The sequence below is a fragment of the Mobula birostris genome, chromosome 3 (assembly GCF_030028105.1).
Source record: "Mobula birostris isolate sMobBir1 chromosome 3, sMobBir1.hap1, whole genome shotgun sequence".
NCBI lineage: Eukaryota > Metazoa > Chordata > Chondrichthyes > Myliobatiformes > Myliobatidae > Mobula > Mobula birostris.
In genome coordinates this window covers 210,014,757-210,041,659 of record NC_092372.1, presented here as the reverse complement: position 1 = coordinate 210,041,659, position 26,903 = coordinate 210,014,757, and the positions used below count along the sequence as shown (strand labels likewise).

The 26,903-nt window shown below is 38.6% G+C and overlaps 2 protein-coding genes across 2 annotated transcripts in view; one reads left to right on the top strand and one right to left on the bottom strand.

Annotated features, from left to right (window-relative positions):
- The first annotated feature begins 5,286 nt into the window (after positions 1 to 5,286).
- Positions 5,287 to 9,001, top strand: en2a (engrailed homeobox 2a). Its single transcript, XM_072252065.1, has 3 exons — positions 5,287 to 5,593; positions 5,657 to 5,815; positions 8,608 to 9,001. The coding sequence occupies exons 1-3, from the start codon at positions 5,287 to 5,289 to the stop codon at positions 8,922 to 8,924; spliced, it is 783 nt and encodes a 260-aa protein (XP_072108166.1). The 3' UTR covers positions 8,925 to 9,001.
- An 8,821-nt stretch (positions 9,002 to 17,822) lies between these two features.
- The window catches only part of LOC140194784 (protein canopy homolog 1-like), an 89,105-nt gene continuing 80,024 nt past the window's right edge, over positions 17,823 to 26,903 (bottom strand). The window contains exons 3-5 of the mRNA XM_072252064.1: positions 20,705 to 20,911; positions 20,263 to 20,359; positions 17,823 to 18,248 (exon numbers count right to left, since the gene is read on the bottom strand). Coding sequence (XP_072108165.1) covers positions 18,205 to 18,248; positions 20,263 to 20,359; positions 20,705 to 20,911 — 348 coding nt within the window. The 3' untranslated portion in view covers positions 17,823 to 18,204. The remainder of the gene's footprint in view (positions 18,249 to 20,262; positions 20,360 to 20,704; positions 20,912 to 26,903) is intronic.

Below are 26,903 nucleotides of genomic sequence, written 5' to 3'. Positions count from 1 at the left end.
AATGTATCCAGTACAGAATGCTAATGGTGTTTACAAGTCATCTTCAGTGACATTTGGTCTGAAACATAAAGTGCCGGCTAAGTCCCCGAGCTCAACAGCAAGATCGAAGGCACGGGAAGACACAAATTAGGTCTTGGTATGCTTCCCATTTCACCCACTGCCTGATGTGGAAACTAAACAGAAGGTAGTTTCAGTACTTGTGAACTGAGTGTATATGAGCCGTGGGGCTCTTTAGAATGTTGCAATTTGTTGGTTCATACTGCTGGCGTTTGGACTTCCTCTCACACTGATAAGAGCACCTTCACTCTCGCAGAGCTAATTAATACTGGCGTTCTGGATCGAGAATGGTTTTCCAGGGGAGAATTAAACTGTGGGTTAACTTTAAACACTGCTGTTGGAAGGGCAACGAGGCCTCGCCATATAATATATCAGATCCCATTAGAAGCATGGATAACGAACCCAAAAGAATATGATCAGGGAGTAGGTGAAGCTTTAAAATTTGAAAGGCTATTGTGGGAGAACGAGAGATGGGACTGACGCTCTACAAAGGGCTGGAGTGGACGCGATGGACCGAGTGGTCTCGATCAATGCTGTATAGAGTTCGTGATGCGTCTGTACTCGCTGAAGTTTAGAAGAATGGGGAGTGGGGATTCATTGAAACCTATCGAATATTGAATGGCGTAGATAGAGTGGACGTGGAGAGGATGTTTCCAATAGTAGGGGAGTCCAAGACCAGGGTACAGCCTCAGAATACAAGAACGTCCATTTAGAACAGAGACGAGGAGGAGTTTCTTTAGCCAGAGTGCTGAATCTGTGGAATTCATTGCCGCAGACCATTGTGGAGGCCAAGTTGTTGGTGTCATTAAAGTGGAGGTTGACAGATTCTTGATTAGTAAGAGCTTAAGTGTTTCAGGGAGAAGGCAGGAGAATGGGATTGAGAGGGATAATAAATTCACCATGATAGAATGGCAGAGCAGACTCAATGGGTCGAAAAATCTAATTTTGCTCCAATGTCTTATGGTCTTATTATTCGCTCCGCCACCAACTCCATCCTGCCAAAAATAAGTCTCCAGTGAATTGGCGTGGGGAGGGAATCTGGAAACTTATTAAAGAAAAGTGGGGTCGTTACAGCAAACGGCGAGGATTGAGTAGTCGACGGTTCTGTGCGTTCCCATTGCGTTCTGAGCTGAATTGTCGTACAGGATTATTAGACTACCACGGACAGTGAACAACTACAACGTTAAGAATGGTTTCCAACCAGTTACAGTACTTTAATCTCCTCTGACTTTATTCCCTTCTGAAAACCTGCATTTCCATAGCGCCTTTCATGACACGTGACACTCAAAACCACGCAATGTGTGGGGTGGGGGCGTGCGGGAAAAATCCACCACGATACAAAAAAAACGCAAAATTAAACATTCACAAGACTCCTTGCGGCTGCTGGGAGAGTTCGTTTCAAATGCTCAACGAGCTAAACTCTGCATATGATAGTATTGGGCATTTTGTCCCCTCAATTAAAGCGATGATGTTGCGTGAGAAAAAATAATAGGGAGTTTATCATATTGCACTGCAATAATAAAACACGTACGGGCGTTTTCTGCATTGATACGCACCGTAGCATATGTGGCATTTTCCTCTGCTTGCCTGTTAGAAACGTTCGGGCTAATTTCCATAACAATTCTAATGTTGATTTTAGCAAGTGCATGGAATGTATGGGAAGTGGGGTGGGGGGGAGTGACGGGAGGTGCAGAGTCTGATTAAATGTATTCTTCAGCAACGATGCACTGACTATACTGCGCCAAGTACTATGGGAGATTAGCCGTGAAATTCTATATGGATTTGTTTAAAACTACATCTGTCACAAAAATAACAATGATGATATTCTAGACTTCAGTCATGTTTGTATGGTAGTAATGTTCCTAACTGCAAATCACTAACACAAGAGACCCAGTCCCGATGAAGAATCTAGGCTCGAAACGTCGACTTTTTATTCATTTCCATAGATGCTGCCTGACTTGCTGAGTTCCTCCAGCATTTTGTGTGCTTTGTGAGACTCACTAACACACGTCTTAGAATACAACCTCGATTTTTCTTTCTACAAAACTACAAAAGTTTATTCGCTCACACAAAAACAAGCAATGATCAGAGATTTACAAAACTATTTACAATTTCAAATTAAAATACGGTTACTATCATTTACACTCAATTCCCTGAGTGTGTGTGTGTATGGGGGGGGGGGGTGCACCGTTCTCGAGACTGCCTCACTGCGTCCGTAGTGACCGTATGCTCCCTCCCTAAGGAAACTCGAGCACCAACGTAAACCCGGAAAAGGGGCAGAGCACTCGACTCCTCGCCACCTGAATGGCCATCTTGGCCTGGCCCACCCCACCAGTAGCTCTCCCGAGCAAACCACCCTCGTTAATGTAGTGGGGGGGGGGAGGGGGAAACATTGTTTCCAGTACACAAGTGCAAATAAAGATATATGTATTCATGTTTGCTGGCTGGCGAGAAGAGCGAAGCCAAAACCGTTCACAATCCCAACAAAACTAGTGGAGAGCTCCATCAGCAACACGGTCGCGGTTCAAAACGACGACTGGGCACGGGTTTGAAACTCATAGCTCACATCTTGTGCATATAAAGTGATGTATATAACGTCCGATCAACACACAAAACATACTGGAGGAACTCAGCAGGCCAGGCAGCATCTATGAAAAAGAGTGCAGTCAACGTTTCGGGACGTCGACTGTACTCTTTTTCCATAGATGCTGCCCGGCCTGCTGAGTTCCTCCAGCATTTTGTATGTATTGCTCGGATTTACAGCATCTGCAGATTTTCTCTTGTTTGTGGTTTGATATAACGTCCTATGTTCAGACATCCCAGAATATGTATGTTCCTGAAATTAGTGCCCTACAAGAAGCCTCTAAATTATTTCATTCCTACTGAAAGGTTAAACCCCCTTCCAAAGACAACGGATTTTAAGTCCATTCAATGCGATTGCACCTACAACTTGTTTCAACTGGTGAAGCCCCGCAAGGAAAATAGCTAATAGCTAAACACTTTGCAGCAACATTCTGGGGCCTAATTACTGAGCATTAACACGCTAGATCTGCCCTAGGATCGCTAACTGCTGGCGGAGTCTCTCTAATTGACTTTCATAGTTTCTGTGAGCGTGGTAAACCTGTGGTTAAGAAAAACGGTCCGGTGCTTAAAGATTTCTTTAAAAAAAACTTTGGAGTTGTGCAAAGTTGGAATTCTCCCATCTGCAGGCACGTAAACATGGGAATGTAACTATGGTGTTTTGGTGAGGGTTGGGGAGGGCTGCAAATAAGTTTGAAAAAACTTTCGAATACATTACTCCGCAGTTTGGATTCTGGGACCAGAAGCACACGGAGAAAGTTTTACAGCATCGGCCGTCCAGAGCGTTTTTCTCTTTCTCTTAGGTGGGAGATTGCGCCGAAGCCTGTTGGCGTTTCAACGCTCCAGATAGTTATTGTGTGAGAGTTAGACCGTCGCATTATGTCCCTGGGGGGAGGGGAAAGCAGTATAGTGAGTGGGGGGGGGGGTGACTAACCGATTCCGGTTCTCTGCCGCCCCAAACTGCTCTACCCTTTCCTCACAGTCGCACGCCACCTTCCGATTTAGTATGTACCGCGGGATGCGGGCTTCGGAATCGTGCGTACATTAAAATAAAATCACAACGCGGGTCAGCATATCCCTCGGTAAATAGAAAATCTCCTTTCCACCTCGTCAGCTGTCGGCAACTTCTATAGTCTTCCCATTTCAAACCAGCTCCTGGTTAAAGAGGAGGAAGCGGAGGTTTGATGCGGATGCTTAACCCAAAGCTGCCGAGTGGCTTGATATTCCTAGTTAAAATGACTCTCACAGTCCGATTTTCAGGCGTCGGGCTCCTAAATAATGCACTGACGTCTGACCCAAAATAAACTGGCCAGTTGCATCGGCTGCTCCCTTAGCTTTGTCTCTCCCGCTGCGGTCCAGCAAATGAAGCAAATATCAACTGAGTTTTTCGACAGATTTTTTTTTGGAGCGGGGGCTGTTTAATGAATTGCTGACTTTCAAAGGGCCCATAATAAGTCTATTTCGGGTCTAGGTTTTCCCCGGTTACTATGAAACATCTTACCTTGAAGACTTCCCATTACTACTGAATTTCTAAGATTTTATAGAAGGCAGATTAAACCACCTATGCAATTTCAAATCGCCTTTCCAAAGCTCGTTGGCGTAATTGGGAAACCCACATTGAAATTAAAATCTTTCAATGGGCATGAGAAATAGCTGTCCTGTACGCCTCCCTGCCTCTCTCTCTTCCCCCATCGCTTTGTGCTTTTACCCAATCAAATATTATTTGTGTAATAATAGGGCGAAGGATTGTGGGTAGGTGCACAGAAAAAAAGATTTCTATTGTACAGAGGGTATTAGGGAAAAAAGGTCATAGTAAAATGAGTGAGCTATTTTTTGTTCTAATTGGCTGGAGGTGAAAATGACTGATGAACTTAAAGCACTGGCGTGTGCTGAGTATTTATGGGGAGCTTTTACGGTGCGGTTATGCCTTGGAGGAGAGAGTACTACAGCTTTAAGTAAGGAGAGGGGAGATGAGAGTTACGCGGCGTTGTCATCTCATCAAAGTCTCATCGTCATGTGGTGAAATCTCCTCCCGTTTATTGGACGGAGGCACGTGTCTAGGATCCCGGGGACCAGCGTCACGTGACCGCCTCTATTTAAAAAAAGAACAAAAATCCAGCGCACTGAAAGTATTTCTGATCAGTTAGCGGCTCTCCTTAATTTTAATTCCCTGTCTAAGTGTGTGCGTGTGTGTGTGTGCGTGCGTGAGTGAGAGAGAAAGAAGGAGGGAGAGAGAAATTGTCTCCCCCTTGCTGCTGCCCAAGTCGAAGGGTGAGCGGCAGGTTGGGGTAGGGAGGGGGAGGAGGAGGAGGAGAGACAAGAGCCTTGAAAAGTGAAGGCTGCAGATTAAATGTGAACCATGGATACCTGAGTGTGGAACTGAGGCAAGGCAAAGCATGATTATCCGCACCTAAACCAAACGAGCAAAGGGAATCAGACGGGGGGAGGGGGGAGACGTTAAAGGCGGAGAGATTGATGCTGGCAAGATATTAAAGGAGGAACGTTTGGGACAACTAAAAGGCAAGATCTGGGCTTTCTCTCTCTCTCTCTTTCTAAACCAAGTTGGATATCGTTGCATACTGAGTGGGTAAAGGATAAAGAGAGTGGGGAAAGGGGACGGGGACTACAGTTCCGAAGCGTTCACACACTATGGAAGAAAATGATCAGAATAACCATCCAGTGGACAATCAGGAGTCGAGCAACGAGTCTAACCGAGCCATCATGCCGCTTCTTCAGGCGCCGGGCAACCAGCTCCCTCACCGGATCACTAACTTTTTCATCGACAACATCTTGCGGCCGGACTTCGGAAAGAGGAAAGACGGCTACCGCGATCAGAACCACGTCCCTGGGAGAGAGAACGTCAGCCCGTTGGCGGTGGTGTCCGGGCAGAGCGGAGGCAGTCCGCCCGGGCTGGGAGGAGGAGGAGGAGGAGGAGGAGGAGGAGGAGGTGGTGGTGGTGGTGTCGGTGGTGGAGGAGGAGGAGCTCCACCTAGCCCGTCTGCCCCGGCCAAGAAACGAGATGTGGCGGGAGAAGGAGCGCTGAGGAACGGCGAGAGCGCCGAGCAGTCCCAAAGCTCGGATTCCGACAGCTCCCACAGCAGCACCAACGCAGTTTCCCAACCCATGCTCTGGCCTGCCTGGGTTTACTGCACTAGATACTCGGACAGGCCTTCTTCAGGTGAGGGAACACAAAAATAAAATCATTCTCCACGTCATCTTTATTTTGGAAAAGGGCTTGTGTTAAACTTTGGAAGGCAGCTTATCTAGGGCTTAAAATAACAGAATCATCGTTTAAATTAATTTTGCAGACGTGGAAACATAAGATAAATATAGACTGATCTTACGTTCCGTTTCCTTGTGCCATTTTACAGGAATGTTTCAGTATATTAAAAGTTTCCCAAAAATAGACTAAAACACGGCGATGGCCTTGAAATGTATCCTGGGTGCTTTTCCAAATGCATCTTGCTTTCTGAAATAACAAAAGATTGATTCTCATACACGTGGGATCGTCATAACAGACATCAGTTTTTATAATATAATTTTTTATGGTTAGTCGAAATTGTAGATTTTTTTCAGGGAAAGAATTGGACACGGAACGCTCTCAACTCTCTACTTAACATACTTTGAATCGAGTCGACCCAAGTATCGGCTTTACCGTTTCCCGGTAAAAATCTAAAGGTCATATTTTGAAGTTGGAAAGATTGCAGGCACGGGATCTGTCTGAAAACATCGACTCGATGAACAAGTCCCTCCAACTGTTTCCCCGGGCGCGTTTTGGTGGTTAACATTTTTCAATAGCGCGCCTATAGGATAAATTATCTCAAGATCTTTTGTTTGAAAGAAAGCCCCTTCCATTGTTAGAATAAAATGGACGATATTTTTGAGTTTCATGTCTGAAAACAAAGTGGATTTTTAAAGAAGAAATATGTTTGATTATTATTACTAAAACGCTCACGATGCACTCCATCGCTCTTGTCTGCTTCTTTGTTGACTAGTATTTAGCATATTTTTGCCAGCGAAGTAGGCCTCACTATATTCGATCGGCTTCAGACTTGCAGTTTATGAGGAGAGAAATACATGAGAGCGGGATCGGCGAAGAGTATCACAACACACGCAGTAAATAACCCTCAACAATGCAGTGTTGAAATCCAGATTTAGAAATTTCGTAATGTGCAAAAATTGCAACTTCAGCCCTCGAAAGACACGAGCAATAACTCACCGGAAATAACAGGGATTTTTTAAGGATATATAAATATCAGCGCATGTTTTATTCGGAGGAGTTGATTCTAAGGACGAATAATATCAAATAATATGTTAAGTCTAACCCAAACTTAGATGATCGCAAGTTTAATTAAAAATAATAAAACGTAATAACTAAAGAGAGGTTTTGAAATATAGACCATATATAATTAGTTTAGTCTGATGGAAACTGTTTATTATACTTTTTGATTTTTCGATTCAAATTTTATTTTATTCGTGTAGTTGTGAACAGTAGACTATGAGATATCATACTTTATATAGAAGCTGAGTGGGGGATGCATTAAAAATTTAACTAGCCTTATACTCGCCGGCCGAATTACAGCCACACATAGACCCACTGCCCCCCTGGACTGTCGCACTTTCTTCCAAGGCTGCTCAAAGATTTGCTGCTTCTGATAACGCTTGCAATTTATGGATAAATACGTGTTAAACTCTTAGCATTCCACCTCAAGTCACATTTTAAATGTATTTTTCTTCCCAACGCTGAGAAGACAAAGTTGTGCATTTGGACCTAGAGATGCCGATTGTGTATCAGGCGTTAGTTAGTAGCTTACTTTGTGTTATTTGATAATCTTACAACTTTCAGACCATAGGGTCAGTAAGAATGAGTGGTCCTTCTGTCATTATTGCACAACCCTTATTTTATTATATATTTAAAGTTTGTTGTTTTACTGAAGCGTTGAAAACAATGCTCATTAATTCAGTGTATTTTAGTTATTTTCCATCTTTCTATTTTCATGACACTTTTTTAACGCAGGTGATAATGTTTTTCTTTTATCCTGGTTTATCAAATGTGGCCCAGAAACTTTGCATTGCGCGTTGCCACATATCAGATAGCTGCTGCAAATCTGCTGCAACTCTGTTAAAGGGGGAAGTTATTACCGTACGAAATCTCACATTTTCTCTGTCTAATCGCCACCATTAAACGTCATACAGAGAGGGTCAGTGTTGGCAACTCAACTCTCGGCAAATGTTTTGTGCTTTTCTCACAACTTTTTGAGTTGCGTGTGGAAGTAAATATTGTGCTGTTGCATTATTGTGTTTTGGCCTCGAGATATCTTATGCCCTTACGCACTCTGGTATAATCGGAAGCCAATCTAATGGAGAGTCAATAAGTAAGCAGAAACGTCACTCTGATTGCGTTGTTGCAGGGTTTTCAGAAGTTTGGAAAGCTGCATAATTTAGAAATAGAGAGGGAGAGAGAGGCAGAAGCAATTACAACTTCGGAGGCTAAAGATGTAGACAACTGTTATCACACAGTCTGTATTTAAATATGTGCTGGATCATGTCTCTATCAATTTGCAATTAATTCTGTTGCACTGAACACATACAAAAATGATTTTTTTTGCAATTCTACTGCACATTTTCAAGCCTTCACCAATCTCTCTGATGTATACCATCCGATAATGTACTTTCTGGTATGTAAATTTGAGCGTTGTTTTGATAGAAATATTTACATGTTAAAATTACTAATTTAATAGACAGAAATTGTCAATGATCAGACATTGCTCGAGAGCTAAGAAACTGTTCATAGTTTTAAGGTCTGATTTTAGGAAACAAACATGTCACGAGGGAGAAAAAAATGGCCTGTGTTCACGTCTATGCCTTTCGTACAAGAGTATATCTTAATGGCAGATTGGGTTTTTGTTTGATTTTGCCATTTAAAATCTCATCGCGTTTTTGTAACACTGCGTTCCATTTTCATTTTAGGTCCCAGGTCCCGTAAACCAAAGAAAAAGACTCCCAATAAAGAGGACAAGCGACCGAGGACAGCGTTCACTGCCGAACAATTGCAGAGACTGAAAGCCGAGTTTCAGACTAACCGCTACCTAACCGAACAACGCCGGCAGAGCTTGGCTCACGAACTCAGTCTCAACGAATCCCAAATCAAAATCTGGTTTCAGAATAAGCGAGCCAAAATCAAGAAAGCTAGCGGATCAAAGAACACACTGGCACTCCATTTAATGGCGCAAGGACTTTATAACCATTCCAGCACGGGGAAAGAAGACAAGGAAGAAAGTGAATAGCAAAGATTTAACTAAAGTGCGAAAAAATACAATGCAATAATATAAATCAAAAATAAAGGGCCAGTGTATTGAGAAAGAGAGAGAGAAAAAAAAGATACCAGCATAGTTTTTAAAAGAAATGAAATTGTATGAAATATTATTCCGCAATATTCTGTGTATATAATTCAGGTAAGGTGTTGTAAAAAACTGAAAAAATATTTCAATATATGATGAGATATTGTTTCTGGGATTTCAGAAGCTACTTTTTTTTTGCCGTGGATATTGTTTGCTGGTCGCATTTTCTACCAGGCGTCGACTGGATGCTGCAAGGCGCTCGGTGAACAGTCTAACGTGACATTTAAACCTACCCGCTGAAGCCCAAAGATTTTTCCTGCTGTTCTTTTACAGACAAAAATGTTAAATTAAATAAATATCAAATGTTTGATTCTACTACAAGGTTTACAGATTTTTGATATTACTTTTCTTTAAAAGAAACAAAGAACGAAAGGCGGTGGTAAGGCAAAATACACTCAAGCGTCACATCAACTGGTCTAGATTGTTAATAGCGGAAATGTGAGCCTTATCAATTTAAAGGATTTAACAGAGGCTCGGATAATTGCGTTGTGAGGGACGGTCAAATTTTGTTAACTGTGTGAAAATGTATACATTATTCTTTGGGCTTGATGAAAGGTTGTGAGGCGCGGTGAATGAAACTTTCACTGATGCGTTTGCTTTGGTGAGGTGTTGAGTTTTTTTAAAACATTTGGAGTGTTGTGGAGTGGGGACGCTGCAAGCGTTAGACAAAACTTTGGAAACAAACGGTCAAGATAAGTGAAACTATTTTCATTCCTTTTTCAAAAAAAGCGGAGTGTGTTGTTGTGGAGTGGGGGTGGGGTGGGGGAAGGTGGTTGGGTTTTAAAGTGTTCAGTCGACTGTCTTCCGCCTCTGGAGCGCCTTCATGCGGCAGATGGAGAGGTGGGGGAAATGTCAAGTTCAACTCAGAACTTGATTCACAATGCAATCGACCAGAAAACACTTTTAAGTATTGTTGTAAACAGTGAATTTTTTAAATTCTATAGCTATTTTATAATTTGGATCCTTGCATTGCTGTTGAATGTTGTTTTTTTTTTAATTAAACACACACTAAAGCATAAATAACACGAAAGGTGCCACTTACTTTGCAATTGTAGATAATCAACCGGAACGTGGAGAATATTTTTTTTCTTTCTCTTGTGTCCGGTTGCGAGTGCGTTTGTACCCTCCGATTTAAAGGCACCATTTTAAAGACTGCACTGTAGAAACAGCAGCTCATTCTCGTTCGGTCTCCGACCTAAAATTCGACGCAATCAAAGCCTCACGGAAATACAATTTCTGCGGCTTAGCCCACGTGCTCTATAGCCTGTCTTTCACACAAAAAAAGTGCAACGTAATTTTTGCTGTAATTTCCAAGACCTATAGAGAGCGTCCTTTCTTTGCAAAAATATTATTGTCGTATTCCTTGCTAGTTTCCTGATGAACTGAACCCGATAAAAATATACCCCAAAGGCATTATTCTCTGATAAAAAAAAATGATCGTCAATAATCTAAAGTCGCGAAGGGAAAAATTAGGCTTCCGAATACCTTTGCTAATGCCTTTTCACAGAATTATTCTAACGGTAACAATTATACAATGCATTGATATCTCTTACCTAAGCAAGGGTACAATCGTACGTCGACTTTTGTATAAAGTTTCTACTTTAACAAGTTAAATATAACTTAACTTTGCTTTTAACTGTTAATAAAGCCGCTATAGCATCAACTATGATACTTCTGTAACTGCCATATCGCACCTGATTATTTAAGTTTAGTGAAATAACGTAACAATTACTCCAGGAGCTGCAATGGGTCTACATACTTTCTGTAGATGATTTCCATGCAGCCGCTGTTAGTGCACTACCGTCCGCGGAAAAGATCGTTTTGAAAATGTGGACTAATAGCAATTACCTAGACTGTGTAATACAGGAAGTATTATCGGTGGATATGTGGTTTCTTTTGGCCTCCGAAATGCAAAGCAAGCAAATCATTTTGTATATATTCTTCCCAACTTATCCGCGCATCCATGACTTCAGATTTCATACAGTGGAAATGATATATAATTATATCTAATTTTCACTCATTCATATCTCAATTTTACAAACGTTTTGTTCCTAATTAGGTGAAGTAAACAATTTCATACTTCAAAGACTTGCCACTGAGGTCCAAAGAGGATAAAACTGAAGCACATTGACCCTATACAGTACTGGCAAAATATGAATACCGAGGTCACACTTTAACGACAAGAGCGAGGGTTTAATGGCAATTCCAGATATTATCAGTCCAATCGAAACTGACTTTCTTTAGTCCATTTATCTTTACACCGTGATTGTAATGTACAGTGAAAATGACGCACAATTATGAATCATAGATCTTTTTCACTTCTTTGTTATAGAGTCTGGAATGTTATAATCGCATCTAATTTAATATATATTGTATATCATGTTAGTCTCGCGATAAAGGACAGGAGGAATGTACAACATTTTCTTATTAATTATATATCACATTTTACAAAAAGTCGACGTTGTGTGCAGCAGTATGTTACTCTTGCTCAATGTGATGTTTACCGAAAGGAAATATTTTCTTAATTGCAGTTTGTAGTTTGATAAAAGCCACGTAACATTTAAGGATTCGTTTTAATAGACAAAGTGACCAAAAATTCAGACTCCACAAACCAGTAACAGCATGAAGAAAAAAAAAACTCGTTTAAAATACTGACTTTGGCGCCATATTGTGTTACGGTACAGGATGAGACAGACGTAAACAAGTACATAAATGGAACCAAGAATTTATTCATTACGGCTCTATTTATAAGTTGCATAACTTTCGTGAACGATTCAGCTTGGTGTTCTATTATAAAATAACAGAATTTTTGGTCGTTAACGCAGCTAAATATCCTGTTAAACAAATATTTTTAAAAAACTTTCCTGTGGCAGTAAACTATGGGATTACTGACTTCTATGTTGGTTTCCCAGAACAAATGAAGCCATAATTTTGGAAAGATGAGGTGTGTGAGGAACTGGATTAAAACTACTCTAATTTTGATATTTTGAAAAGTAAATGTTAGCAAGTCGTCGGAAGCCAGTCTAAAACGGAGTCTAGTTTTCATTCCACTCAAAAGGTTGCAGTTAATCAAGGAACACGGAGCACAATTTGCTACAAGAATCAAAGACAGTGATCTTCTGCATCAATAAGGACATTTGATGATAGTTAATTTTAAAAGGATCTTGGTGATAACAATCTGTACTCCGCGAACGCAAGGCGAACCGGTTACAAGGGAATTATATTTCAAGCTCGTGACCTTAAGTAGTTACCAGGTACGACGTAGTCGAAATTAACAGAGCGTCGCATTCGAGTTATATTTGACTGGCTGTTGCTGACATTTACGGCCATCAGTTCCAATATATCCCTATAAGTCAAAATCATTTTGAGGATTTCATATTTTTTTTAAAACTTTGGGAGTAATGTGGAAAAGCAGCGGCTTCAGCACGGTGTAGTTAGGCGAAGAAAATTCACAATGTTTCAGATAATTCAAATAAATTAATAACTGGGACTTGAAAGCTAAACTCATTGCATTCTGGGAAGTAAAAAAAAAGTCTCCAAAACATTTAATTCCCGCCACTAAAAATTGTCACGTTCGTAACTGAAATGATGGGTACTGATCTCTGTGTCGCTTAGTATACCATGGTTTGCTTTGAATTCAATAAGAACCACAAGCAAACTAAATAGAAAGGAATGTAAATTCTGGGGTCAGACCATTTAAGGTCATTCAACAGATTCATTGCTAATTTGTACTCGTGTAAACTTCGAACTCTACAATTAATTGCCCTTTAAATATATTTTAAATCAGACAGAGTTTAATAAAGTAAATGTAGTGATTTTTTGTGAGATTTTGTAAAATGACAATTATTCTGAATGGTAAGTGCACCCGAGATTTGGCTTAATATATTTTATATTTGGTGGAGGAAATTTAAGAGAAGTAAATATAATCGTAAATACAGGTTTGAGCAACTTATTTTTCTTTACCTTAATACACAAATCATCTTATTTGTCTGGTAACGCCAAACACTGAGGAACAGAAAGCTGATGGGTAGGCATTTCTCATCAATGCATTAAGTATAACGGCCCGGCAGCCAGTGACCAGTGGAGCATTAGGAAGCGTACGCATTTAGCAAAATCCTACCTTGGTCACTGTTCAACAATTAAAACGTGCAGTAACTGATATGCATGAGGTTAATGGGAAAACAAGATCTGGCCTAAAAGTTTAAGAGGACGAAGGAGCAACAATTGCCAGCTGGGCTATATATTGATGCCAGTTCAACCCTTAATTGGTCTTAATACAAATGAGATTTTTTAAAAAAACTTGATAATAAATCTTCGAGCGGCAGAGTATATTAAAATAATATTTTGTTGCACTGTTTTCGAAACTTTCTCAATGAGTTGGCAGATAATGATCTAATTGTCCAATGGGCTTGCCGTTCATTACATTAATTTTTCTTCAAGTATTGCCTGGTTTTTAAGTGGGGAATAAAATAGAACAAATACCATTAGCAAAGGATGATATGAGTTAGAAAGTTTTTAAACTAGTCACAAAGGACAAAAAAAAGGTGACACACTTCTGCCATAGGGGTTTAAAAGGTGTGAATTGAAAGAGACGCTGAAGTGCCCAAGAATTTCGTACTCTTGGGTATTACAGAGATTTTGAAAACATTTCAGGAATAAAAATTAAAGAAAATTTCCCTTTCACGGAATGTCGTTGTTAACAAAATAAATGTTGCTTCACACTCTGGTTCATGCTCACAGTTCTTATTGCTGTTAAACGGGATATTTCGGCGAGTTTAATCCAATGAAATTTGGCTGTGGGTTTGAGTATTAACTGAGATCACTTATTGTAACGCATTGCAAATAAAAATATAAAATACACATATTGTACAAAACATGGCAAAGATTCATTTCCGGCAGATAGAAGACCAGTGATAATTGGGTTTTGAAAGAATTTGTTAATTGGAACCAATAGAAGTTTGATCCCAGTAAAGTGTGTGAATGATTTAAAATCATGGTCCTCCCTTGCCAACCGAATTGCATCTTTAAATCCCCCTAACCAGATCCTCCGGTATATCGGCCAATTAATTTATTTTGGAAATGATACTTGGAAAAAGCCAAGATGCTGGCAAATCGAGTTATTAAAGAACAGATGGCTTGAATAAAGTGCTTTTTTTGGGTCACTCTCTATGACGCTTTTGTGTGCGGGGGTAAAACGCAGCGGATCAGATCGCTGTTTTCCGAATTTTGCTGAAGGTTTTTTTTCCGAGATGAAAAAAGTCTCTTCGAGATTGCAAACTTTATGTTTGTCATTTATATTTAACGTTTAAACAATCTATATTAGGATATCGAATTTTGTAGCCTTCAAAGAACTTTTAAATATTTTATCCTTTACCATTTCAAACTTCTCAGCAATTGTAATAACTTTCTTAGGTGGATCATTTCAGTTCAGGATATTTAAAAAAAATAATCCGCGCGGTAGTGAAGCATTCTCGATGCAATTAATTATATTTAAACAAATGCCAAATTTACTGAAACATTTTGGCTAATAACTTTTAACATCCGTCAGGCTTGTTTCGATTGAAACAGGAAACTCCTGTTTAGCTGAATTTTCTACTTATAAAGTAGCTACAACGTAAATAAGAGCTTTATCTTTCTTTTTTAAAATCTTAGTACCTTTGTTTCGTCCCTGAATGTCATTAAGTTCCATTTGTTTCTACCTGTCTCTGCTAAATATAGAGACTGGGAAACGTTACTGAAAACGTCGGACAAAAGGAGCTGTCAGGCCTGAGCATTTCCCAGCATTGACCTGGTATCAAATGCTAAAGAAGTAATCTGCATTTCTATTCTTGCTTAGCTTGTATGTGGAAGTAACGCCCAATGGTCACTGCCTTGATGAGCCTGGTCCTGTACAAGTGGGGAGCAACTGTGTGCCTCTCAGACACTGTGAATGGAGTCTGCGGCCAGGAGACCGGGGTGAAGGTCAAAGCTTCTGCCACAACTGCAGGTGGTTCATTTCCTCTCTGTCCCAAATCATCTGCGCCTCTGAATAAAATTCACAAACTTTCAGAGCACCTCGTCAAACTGTCGAGATGACACTCTCCCATCAAAACCCGTTTTAACCAATCAAAACCTGCGACGTTGAGCTAAAAAGGATTATCCCCCCAGTGACTTTACAATTAAGTATTGCAAATGGCGGGTGGGTAGAAAATGTATCGGGGGCGATATAAAGGTCCAACTTAAATATTTTAGTCAAGCACGATACACTACAGAGTGCAATGTTATCATTTAATGCACTATGTAGTAATGTGTCTTGGGGTGGGGAAACAAAAAGAAAAAATAAGCAGATGAAAATTACTTTTTTTGGGGGCCGACTAGCTGTCTTCAACACAAAAGCGATCCCCTCCCCCCACAGTTATTTCACCCATACTTTTTAATGCTTCCTTGTCCAACTTGAATATGCAATGAAGCGCCAGCCTTTTGTGGCGGAAATATAATTAAACTGGTGAAAGATGTAAAAGTGAAGAATAGGGATGACATCAGGCCGATTTCACACTTGGCACTCGGATGGCCAGGACCAAGCCAGGCTCTTGCCATGCAACACAGATCAAAGGGAACTGCCACCACCAAAAAGGGGAAGGGGGATTTAAGTATGCTAATCCCCAGGACAAATATATTTTAATCTTGTTAGAATACAAGTTAATGCTGCAGCTCAGAGGCTGAACTTTGTCAGACTGTAGAGAACCACTTTGCTGCAGTTCTGATTGAGGTGGACCTCCTGGTTCAATGATATTGAATTTAAGTAATTTTACAAAATGCTCCTTCATACAGACCAGGCTAGTCTAAAGAAAGATACTCCCTCCCTTCCACCCAAAGCCTTAGCAGCTGTGTCACTGACCTTGCTAAGCTCCCCTACCAAGGCGAATACGAGCGGGAGGAAATGAGCATTTATCTGTCCGGTTTGTAGATGGCAAACTAAATCCATTCCACTAATTTTACATCGAGGCAGAACATTGATCTCGCTCATTGGTACAATTGTTAATGACAGTTTGTGTTGTAGTTATAGAAATATAGTCCGCAACAATAGACTCAAAAAGTCAAGTAGCTTAAAAGTACACCGTGGCATTGGAGAGGTTGGTTCATGGAAGAAGCAGATGAAAAATTAATTGTAAATACAAATCATTACCAAGTGAACCAAATTGTAATACCCATGTCTATATATTCTTGAAACTAAAGCAGAAGCCTTGTTAAATGTAAGGTTCTATTTTTCTGCAGTCGACCAACAAAACTTGTAAGCGATTATCCATTAAAAGACGCTGGTAATTTCTGGAAGTAACATAGGTGGTCATTCCGTTGGGGTGGATGGAAGTTCTACCAGCCCGAACTCGAAAGTCATACTATTAATTCCTCATCACTGTTCAAATTAATAATTCGGGAAAGCGTTTGCTCTTCGAGATCGGTCAGTATAAATGCAATCCAATCATCCTTTGGTAAAGTTTGTTTAAAACCGGTACATGAAATTCGGAATTATTATAAAGGAAATCGAGGACAGTGCTTGTCTTTAGAAGTTTTTAACAAAAATACAAACCTACGATGGTAAATATTTATTTAAAAAGGAACGCCATTAGCTGCATCTCCACAAGTGTACCCTTCTCAGCAGGACTCTGTATTGAATTACAATTATATGCTCCTGCTTAAAAGGAAACACACTATAGGACCGTCACACAATTAATGAGTCCGTGCACAATTTGAAATGTAAACATGGTAGGCTGACAAAGAGCTAATACTTTGCTGCAGATCATCAGAAGAGAGAAAAATCATTTCAAAGTATCAACTAAATGAACATTTTCGGGTCGGTAGCTGAAACGAGCTAACAACCAGAGCGTTTCAGATTTTCCTACGGTGTTTTCAAACTTCGAAAGTTTCTCTTTATACTGGTCATTCTGTAGGACTTTGACCTCATGACCACAGATTATGTGTCAATTTCAGCATCATAAAGAAACAATTATTGAGCCAATAGCAATGGTTCCAGGTTAAGGAATCTTTGGCTTCACTAAACGATAATGAAGTTTACTTGCAGTGTTACTTAAAAAGTCGTCGAATTTGAAGATTTAAAACATTTGCCGACGCTTGCCCATTGTCCTCCTTTTATTATAATCAACTGAGCAGTATATTTAGAAAGCACGGAGGCTATGTCACAGAAGAATTGGGCATAATTGAAAACCTGTTGTTGGGAAAGTTATCAAATCATACAATGCTTCGTCCTTATCGTTACGACGTAAATTAAGGGACCATTTAAAATGCTTATAGCCCAGAAATTAAAAGCGTGCGAACCGTTATTTATATAAAAGTGCCAAGGTAGGAACAATGTCTTAGCATTGCCCATACCAAGCAAGTTGTCTGCTAAAAATGATTTTCTGCAGTCTATTGGAACCATTATGCGAACTTTTTGCCGGGGGGGGGGGTGGTATGGGGCGGTGGAAAAGGACATTACTTTTCCATCAATCTCAGTTTTAGAGGAGAAAATAGCGTTCCCAGATAAACTGGTACAATTTCTTTTTAAACATAATACAGATCCTCAATAGTGCATTATTAGTCATAGAAATGGGATTTTTACTGTTATGCAGAGATAAAAAACGACTTCTATATTCTGTGCTAACTATTTTTATAGAATTCTTCAATTTTCAAAAGGGCAATTAAGAAACTTGCAGTGGGGAAGTTTAAATTTAAATAGGGTAGTCCACAGGAGTAAAAGCCAATTCACAAAAAGAACTAGCAGAAATGATGACAAATCTACAAATTTTGAATAAAAACTTTATTTGCAAGAACTGAAACATAAGCTTGAACATAAGCTTTAGAAAGAATCAAAACACACCATTTGAAAATTAAAGGAGCATTTTCTTACCTCCAGTATTAAGCTAAAAATCTTCCTGAAAATGGGCATTAATACAAATGACTTACAAAACTCCTCTAATAAGTTTAAGATAATCCAGATAGACTTTAATAAATCAGGAATTATCAAAAGATAGTCATAATGAAAATATCCAAATCTGTGGTTGAGTGGTTCTTGGACAGAAGATATGAGCAAAGATTAAATACAGAGCAGCAGTTCTGATCCAGTGTAAATTGCCAGTTGTTGATGCAGACATTAAGAACTCTTCCATTCCAGCTTGAAATATCATTTCTTTTATAGTTCAGGGTGGTGAGTTTGTACAGATGGTTTGCAAAATTCTGGTGAGTGAGGTAGGAGGGAAAAATAAATACACATTTTATTAAAGAATAGCTCAAACTGTATGAATATTTTAATAGCTAGTAATATCTTTAATATCTACTCAGCACAAAATCCATTTGAAAAAAAATCATGTTTAAATTACTACAAAACAATACAATTTAAAAGAAAACATTCCTTACTATTGAAAAATGAAAGCAAATTACAAAACAGTTTTTCAAAAATAATGTGACTCTATATTCTGCATTTTGGAACAGAACTGTAGGATTAAAAAAAATCAACTTTGTTATATTGAAGGTGAATCAATTTCTAAAGCTATCTTTTCCATTGTTTGAACAACTGAAACCTGGAGAATCCGTATCAAAGTAAACTTAGTATTAAAGGAATCAATTTATATAAATAGTTCCACAAAGAAGAGTGGCAAAACTCTTCTAAGAATGGTACAATCATTCCAAAATTTATCATTTTTATATCCTGTAGGAAATAATTTTAGATTCGTGTTATATTGAAGTAAACTGCCCTCTCTAGCCAGTCACAATTTAAAAAGGGATTTTAAACTATCTATGACTCTCAAAACCAGTTAGATTAAATTTAGAATATTACCATTTTTTCTTGCAGAGAAAAAGACAATTGAAAACGAGGAAGTATGGCAAAAACACTTTCCATTTTTATAGTTATTGGAGTATCTTTTATTATTATACATATTATTTTAGGCATTTTAAGTTATACTTTTATTTTTAAAAGTTACTAATTTTCCCAGAACTGTGGAGTTAGATTCTTTCAGGAAGACGTGTATAAAATAGCAGAGTTCTACCTGGGAAAGCACCACGCTCTGCTATGCCTGTTTGCAAGCTTAGTAAATGTATAACAGGCACTAAATATAGGTTTATCATAATAGAAATGTACTTAAATCTTGAACTAACTCACAGGGTCAGACTAGAGTTCTGTAAATTTTGAATATCCAGTACTGACAATATCATACGATGATAATCAAGATTTATTTAAGGTTCCTTATGTTAGTGACAATATAAAACTAACACTCAGAAACAGAATGAAAATTCAAGTTTTGATATTCTGAACTAGGTGAAGTTATTTTTCATCTTCAATTGTATTTGGATCTCATTTTTATGCCTACAGTATCAAAATCATACAGTTATGTTTCTCATTTAAAAAAACTGAGCCAGAAACCCCAAGATTAAAATACAATGGTATTCCAAGATATTTTGCAGGAGTATCAAATTCTCTCAAGCTACATCATTTCTTTGATATTTTTGTTTATTATAATGTCAGGTGTGGATCACCAGTCAAAATTGTGTGGTAAAATACACAAAAATATTGTAAATTTCTTTTAAAAAAAAATAAAGATTTCCTAACATGGTTCCACCAACATTTTGAAATAAAACATCAACAGCAGTGAGACACAAGAAAAATATCTTCAAGAGCCAGCAAAAGGAAACAAGCTTTTGGGTCACAGGCAGACCATTACACATCAAGTAAAACATTGTTGAAATTAAGGTTTGCAGCCTGTAATATTATGATAGATCACCTTTTCATTATCAACATTACAAATGAAAAAAGCATTAGTTATTAAAGATGGACTTTAATCAAAAGAAAATTGAGATTTTAGCCACTCATTCCCTAAAGAATCTCATTTCAGCTAAGGGGATTTTGAGCAAGCAGCTTTTCTGAATACTAATGACAACCAGTTACTGATAGTAGGATATACTTAGCACAATTCTGTATTCATGTACAAGCAAGCTATATGCACTAAAAGAAAATCAAGTTCTTGGCAGCATACTGAAAAGTAAGGTTGATAAATTTGAATAGCTACAAATAACAGTAATTAGGCCAAATTTTAATTTGCCTACTGGAAACGTTATAGAAAAAAGCTTGCATTTGCGAGTAACAAGCCAAGTCACTTTATATGGATTGAAGAGGAGATGTTCTTCCACAGAACATCAAAGTGACATAGTAACATGAAATGTAAGAAACTATACATTAAATCGGACACAATACCTGATCTTTCACTGCACAGCTTGTCAGCCACATGGTCTGCCTCATGGGTGAATAAGGAAATGATTTCATCTTCATATTCTTCCACTATATTTTCACACTGCAAGATCAGAGTTAAATTGGAGTGCATTACAATGCAAACCACAGTCAAAATGAATCTTCATCACTGCTAGGCATGCATAGCTCTATATGCTTCTTTGTTACCCTACCACTTTCTGTTTTCTCTTTCACCAGCTTGCAAAACCACTTGAGTAGTTCCACAGTAAAATAACCAAAACCTGAAACTACCACGAAATTATGGCCAGTTAATTACCATTCTACTAAAATGATTTTTTCTGCTTAATTTTGATGATTTCCAAAACCGTTTTAGCATAATTCTTATCATCAATTTCACAAGCTTCTAGTGCCCTCTGCTGAATCATCTGAACACATTTAGAAACCTTACCACAAACTTTAGTGATTTTGAATTTTCAGGATCAAATTTGAAATTCTTGAAATCTACTGAACCCATTTTCTCAGAATCTCTTGGAGCAAATCTCATGTAAGTCCTCTTCTGGGTGTCAGGATCCACATATAGTGCATAATCATCCATGTTAGAACAAATATTTTCAAAAAGTTCAAGTAGATGAATCTCAGATCTCGCATATGGAATCTGTAGGAAACGAGCAATGTGAATATTATATTATACATTCCTTAAGATTAAACTAATTTAAGAGCTCAAATTGATAATGTAGTTTGTGATTTCTGTTTAGTAAATACACAATCTTTGCTCCTTTGAAAACAACAACAAATTTGACAAAAGCAGATGGAAAGAAAACACCTCACTTTAGTAAATTAAATTTAGTGGACTACTATATCCAGTTTGTTCACATGACTGTTTAGTTCAGACATTGTTCAGCAGCTGCTTAATCCTTCCTCAGGATTCAGAGGGAAAGCAAGGCCTAGGAAGTTAACATCACTCAAGACGACAGTCTCAATTTTCATTTCCTGGAGTTAAAGCTGCTGAATTGCCTCTCATCTCTCCCCTCACCAAATTCAAGAAAAACCCAGACAACAGCTATATGCCCAGAATGAATTGCTACAAAGAGCAAACCAGAGGTCAAAACAGTCCTTTCCTTGGTAACTGGGCAAAAAGTTTTAACTGTCTAGACAGGTCAAGGTGCAAAATGTGCCCCGTTGCTATCTCCGGAAGAGTTTCTATTGAAGCCAAGTACAGGGTAAACAGGAGAGATACATCCATAGGCCTTTGCATGTCCCTCCCTCCACCCTCTACTGATCAAAGTAGGAAGTTTGCATGACAACCACAGTCAAAGGGCTGAATTGCTGATGAACTCGATTTCAGCAATGTAGATATGGCCAGATTCCATTGTCTCCATTCAGACACAGTATGGCCCCTTCCGGTCCCAGTGATTACATTATGGATGCATTTTCACATAAGCAGTTCATTCACACAAAAGGTTTCTCCTTGCTTCATTGCCATCCGATCACAAAGCAAAGACATCAGCGCTTAAACTTTAAAGTATCTTGCTACCAGCTCAGATATTTTCCCTATTAAACCCAATTGATAAAAAGTTCAGAAGAATTAAGCAAACTATCTTCAATGAACTTTTTTTGACAAAATCTTCCAAGTTATATATGTAATTGGCAAGACTGTAGAAAAACATTATATGCACACTTGCACATTTTAATTCACATCTACAACAGTTACTAGCATTGTGGACAAAATCTAATTTTCTAGTGACCAGCACCAACCAAATAGTTGGAAGGAGCAAAAATAAAAGCTTTTCGTTAAAACAGCCACACGACCTCAGATGAATCATTTTCATAAAAGGCATTTCTCAGTGTGTCAGAGGGGAGGGGGGAGAAAAACACACATTGCCCTCTGCCAGTAGAAAAGATGTCTGAGATACCGCCCTGCAAATTGTGTTGCCATTGAAATAAGAATGAAGAGATTGCCATCATTAAAATGTGATGGAAGAGAGTCACAATCAATTTTCCCTGTCTGCTTTGGACAAAAGTTTCTTATCTTACTGAAAAAATAAGACATGCTCTGCAAAGAGGTGATAAAGATGAAGCACTTTTGATTTTCAAATGATGGGGCAACATAAGCATAGATTCCCACCTTCAGGACAACAAAAGCTTACATACAGATGTACTTTTCTCGTAAATAAAGATAACCAAGTGCTAATGAAAATGCACACCTGCACAATTTAATGAAAAAAGATTTACCCCAAATATGATGTAAAAAAAACATAGCCTTATTTATAACATTATACTAGAAATCTACAATTTGACAGCACACATTGAAAAGAAAATTTAAAATGCATACCAAACATGCACTTAACAGTTATTTGAAATTGCTATTTTATTTCAGTGAATATAACTTGGAGTCCACAATTTGGAAAATAACAAATTTTTAAAAATGCATTGTCACGGTTACAGTAATAAAATTAATTTTTTAATAAACTTACTACCACAGTTTACTTTATAAATAGAAATAATCAATTTGAGATGACATACAAAGACACACAGCTTGATATCTGAAGATTTTAATCCAAATGCGGGTTTGGACAAAAACATATAATTAAAGCAGCTTTATCTGTAGTAAAAGGCTGAAATTCTAAATAATTACAAATCTATGCTATAATTTCTGATGAATATAGGAGCTTTAAAGGAATAAAGGGAAAAACTACTGAAATTAAAGTATTTCAAGCATTTTCTGTTTCTTTTTACATTAAAAGCAAACTATTAAGTTCCACGCACAATTCTTCTAAAATTGCTGTATTTTTACAAGGAGAAAGTTTTGAGTTAAAACATACTGTTGCTCAATTCAAAGAACAGGCTGATTAGGTTTTGATAAACTTAAGACTACATTTGAAACAAATTTTTCAGAAATTAGAGTGTAACTGAATTAATTACTATTGAAAATCAGAAGTGTGAAAATTGGATGGAAGAGGAACTAAAGCTGTTTACACCAGGAAATAAATCTCATCAACTCTTTGAAATTCGAGCCCAGTGAGGTCCAAACAAATCAAAAACATATTGCTCATGGCTTACAGAGTAACTGTCAGATGTCAGTCTTAAGCCTCGAGCCACCTTTTAATGAAACCCCTCAAGTCATTTTTTTTTTAAACTGAAGGTGAACAATAAAATTCCATAGAGTATTCTTGACAATTATTCAGCAAGTAAGTTTTAATATTGGTCACAAAGGATCATGGGAACAGCATTCTGTAACTTAGCCAAATAGAGAGACCACTGCTGTACCAAAGTATTAATAGGCAACCAAAATGAAAATTCACCCTAAAACTTAATACAAAGACTGATAAAAGAAGCCTTTAAAATATTTGCAATTTCCCAAAGATTCCACAATCCTTCTGTAGGAAACTATGTTAGTAAGAAAAAAAGTGAAAATGAGCCTATGCAGTAAAATTAGATAATTACAGCATATCAACCAAAGAAAAATGTTCACAAAGGACACAGTTTAATTTGGAACAAAGGATCTGAGGGATAGTTTAAATATTCAGACATACTCCATTTTACCAAACTCCACCAAAGAGATACATTATAGAATTACGTCCTTCTTTAGCAGCACTATTGTAAAAGTCCTGTCACAGAGTAGTTTCTATAAAGTTCTATGAGTTACACAAAAAAAAAACACCAAGTGTCCTTGGAATTTTCCAAAACTATTGCAATTATACCATTTTGCACTGAAGTATATAGAATTTCCTTATAGCAATGGAGAAACACCATACAGTTAATTTATGTCTACTTAAAGCAGTTTGCAAGCTCTGTAATACCAAGTCCAGACAATTAAGAAGAGTTTGTATATATTAAAGGATTCTGCCAACGAGAGTGATCCGTTTCCAGGCCAAGGTGATGCAGTTCTCAAATTAATAACACCACTAAATTGTAATTCTTTCCGTATGCCTTCTTTTAGCTGCCCTCATCCCTCCACATTTTTCCCCACATTGTTGTGGAGAAAGCATTTTTCTTGCTGAGTCTATTGCATGAATTAGGAATCTATTTACTGCCTTCAAACAAGTACACAATGACAACTAACCTTAGTTTGAGTTCAATAATAACCATGATACAATTGTTTTCTCAAATGCACTCATCCGACAAGACAATGCAAATCACTGTAATGCATCCAGCAATTGAGGACAATTTACAGGATCTTTCTGGCCAAGATGGAGCAGTTTGTATTTGAACAGAAAGTAGTCTGATTTTTAAAAATAAAAAGGAACTTGATTGTACTTGATTCCAAGTAACGTAAAAAATTGTACCATGATCCAAAGGAGTGAATCCTTTCATCTCCACCCACTGAATGAAGGACATTATACTTCATGGTTACATAGTCTTCCTCACTAAAGTAAAATTAACAACAACTTTATCGTTTATGAAATGCAACTGGATATCTGACAAGGTTGGAAGTTACCGAGAAAAAAGCAACAAAGATGAAGAATGCTCACTGAAAGTGAAGTTTATGATTTTCAGTCCTTAACACTCAGCAGGCTAGGCAGCAGCTATGGAGAGGAGTAAACAGTCAATGTTTCGGAGCAATACCCGACATCAGGACTTCTTCAGAAAAGCAAAATATAATTAGGACACAAGAGATTCTGTAATTGGCTATACTCAAGTAAAAACTTGGCAAATGGGAGTATTTTTGCAGTGAAATGAGAGGTCATGCATCTCAAGAGAAATCAAAAGACAGATCATCTAAATAGAGATACAAATTGGGGAAAATGATGGGATATAGGTGCTCTGGTGCACCAGTTATAAAAATTAACAGACAAGTCCAACAGGTATTTTAATTTTTATTACAAAGAAATTTGAGCTGAAAATAGGGAGCTTTTGTCATAGTTGCACGTGGTGTTGAGACTACACTTGAAACACTGTGTATTTTTGGTTTCCTCGTCTAAAAACAGACAACATTGGAGGTAGCCTAAAGAATTAAGGGCCATGAGGAACTGGCACAGGAGTTGAGACCAATACAGATCAGTTACGATCGTAAGACAGAGGAGCAGAATTAGGTCCTTTAGCCCATCGAGTCTGCTCTACCATTCGATCGTAGCTGATCCTATTTTCCCTTCCTCAGCTCCACTCCCCAGCCTTTTCTCCGTAACCTTTGATACCATGTCCAGTAAAGAATCTATCAAGCTCTGCCTTAAATATGCCCAATGACCTCGCCTTCACAGCTGTCTGTGGTGATAAATTCCACAAATTCACCTCCCTTTGGCTAAAGAAATTTCTCCACAACTCTTAAAAGGATGCAACCCCCCCCCCCAGGACCTCTTGTCCTAGACTCCCCCGCCATGGGAAACATCCTTTCCACATCTACTGTCTAGGTTTTTCAACATTGGAAAGGTTTCAGTGAGGTCCTCCTAAATTCTAGTGAGTACAGACCCAGAGCTATCAACTGTTCCTTGTATGATAACCCTTTCATTCCTGGAATCATCCTTGTGTATCATCTCTGATCCCTCTCCAATGCCAGCACATCTTTTCCTAGATGAGGAGCCCAAAATACTCAAGCTGAGGCCTCACCAGGGCCTTACAAAGTCACAGCATCACATCCCTGCTCTTGTATTCTAGACCTCTTGAAAATAATGCTAACATTGCATTTGCCTTCCTCACCACTGACTATCTGCAAGTTAACCTTTAGTTTGTTCTGCACAAGGACTCCCAAGTCCTTTTGCATCTCAGATTTTTGGATTTTCAACCCATTTTGAAAATAGGCTGCACATTTATTTCTACTACCAAAGTGCATGACTGTGCATTTTCCCAACACTATTTCATTTGTCACCCTTTTGCCCTTTCTCCTAATATGGCCTAAGTCCTTCTGCAGCCTGCCTGTTTCCTCAGCACTACCTGCCCCTCCAATCTTCGTATCACCTGCAAACCTGGCAACAGAGCCAAGTACAGTATTAGATTAGATTAGAATCAACTTTATTGTCATTGTGCCGAGCACAGATACAAAGCCAATGAAATGCATTTGGCATCTGACCAGAAATGCAAAGAATAGTGTTATTTACAAAATAACTGCAAATAAAAAAAGTGCTACAGCACACAAATATAAAAGTACTGAGACAGTACAATCCGGATGCAATACTGCTTAGTGCTATGATGAGAGGTTCAGCAGTGTCACAGTTTAAGGGAAGGAAGCTCTTCCTGTGCCTGCTGTTGCAGGAGCGGAAGCTCCTGTAGTGCCTACCGGATGGGAGGAGAGTAAAAAGTCAATGGTTAGGGTGAGATGCATCCCTGATAATGCTTTTCACCCTGCCCAGGGAGTGTTTATGGTAGATGTTCTCAATGGTGGGCAACTGGGTGCCGATAATCTGCTGGGCAGTTTTCACCACATGCTGGAGTGCTTTTACATCATCTAAATCATTGATATACAGCATAAAATGAAGCAGACGAACACCGACCCCTGAGGAACACTACTAGTCACTGGCAGCCAACCAGAAAAGGATCCTTCTATTCCTGCTCGCTGCCTCCTACCAATCAGCCAATGCCCTAACCATGCCAGTAATTTTCCTGTAATACCATGGGCTCTTAACATGGTAAGCAGCCTTATGTGTGGCACCTTGTCAAAGGCCTTCTGAAAGTCCAAATTTACAGCATCCGCTGCATCCCCTTTATCTATCTTA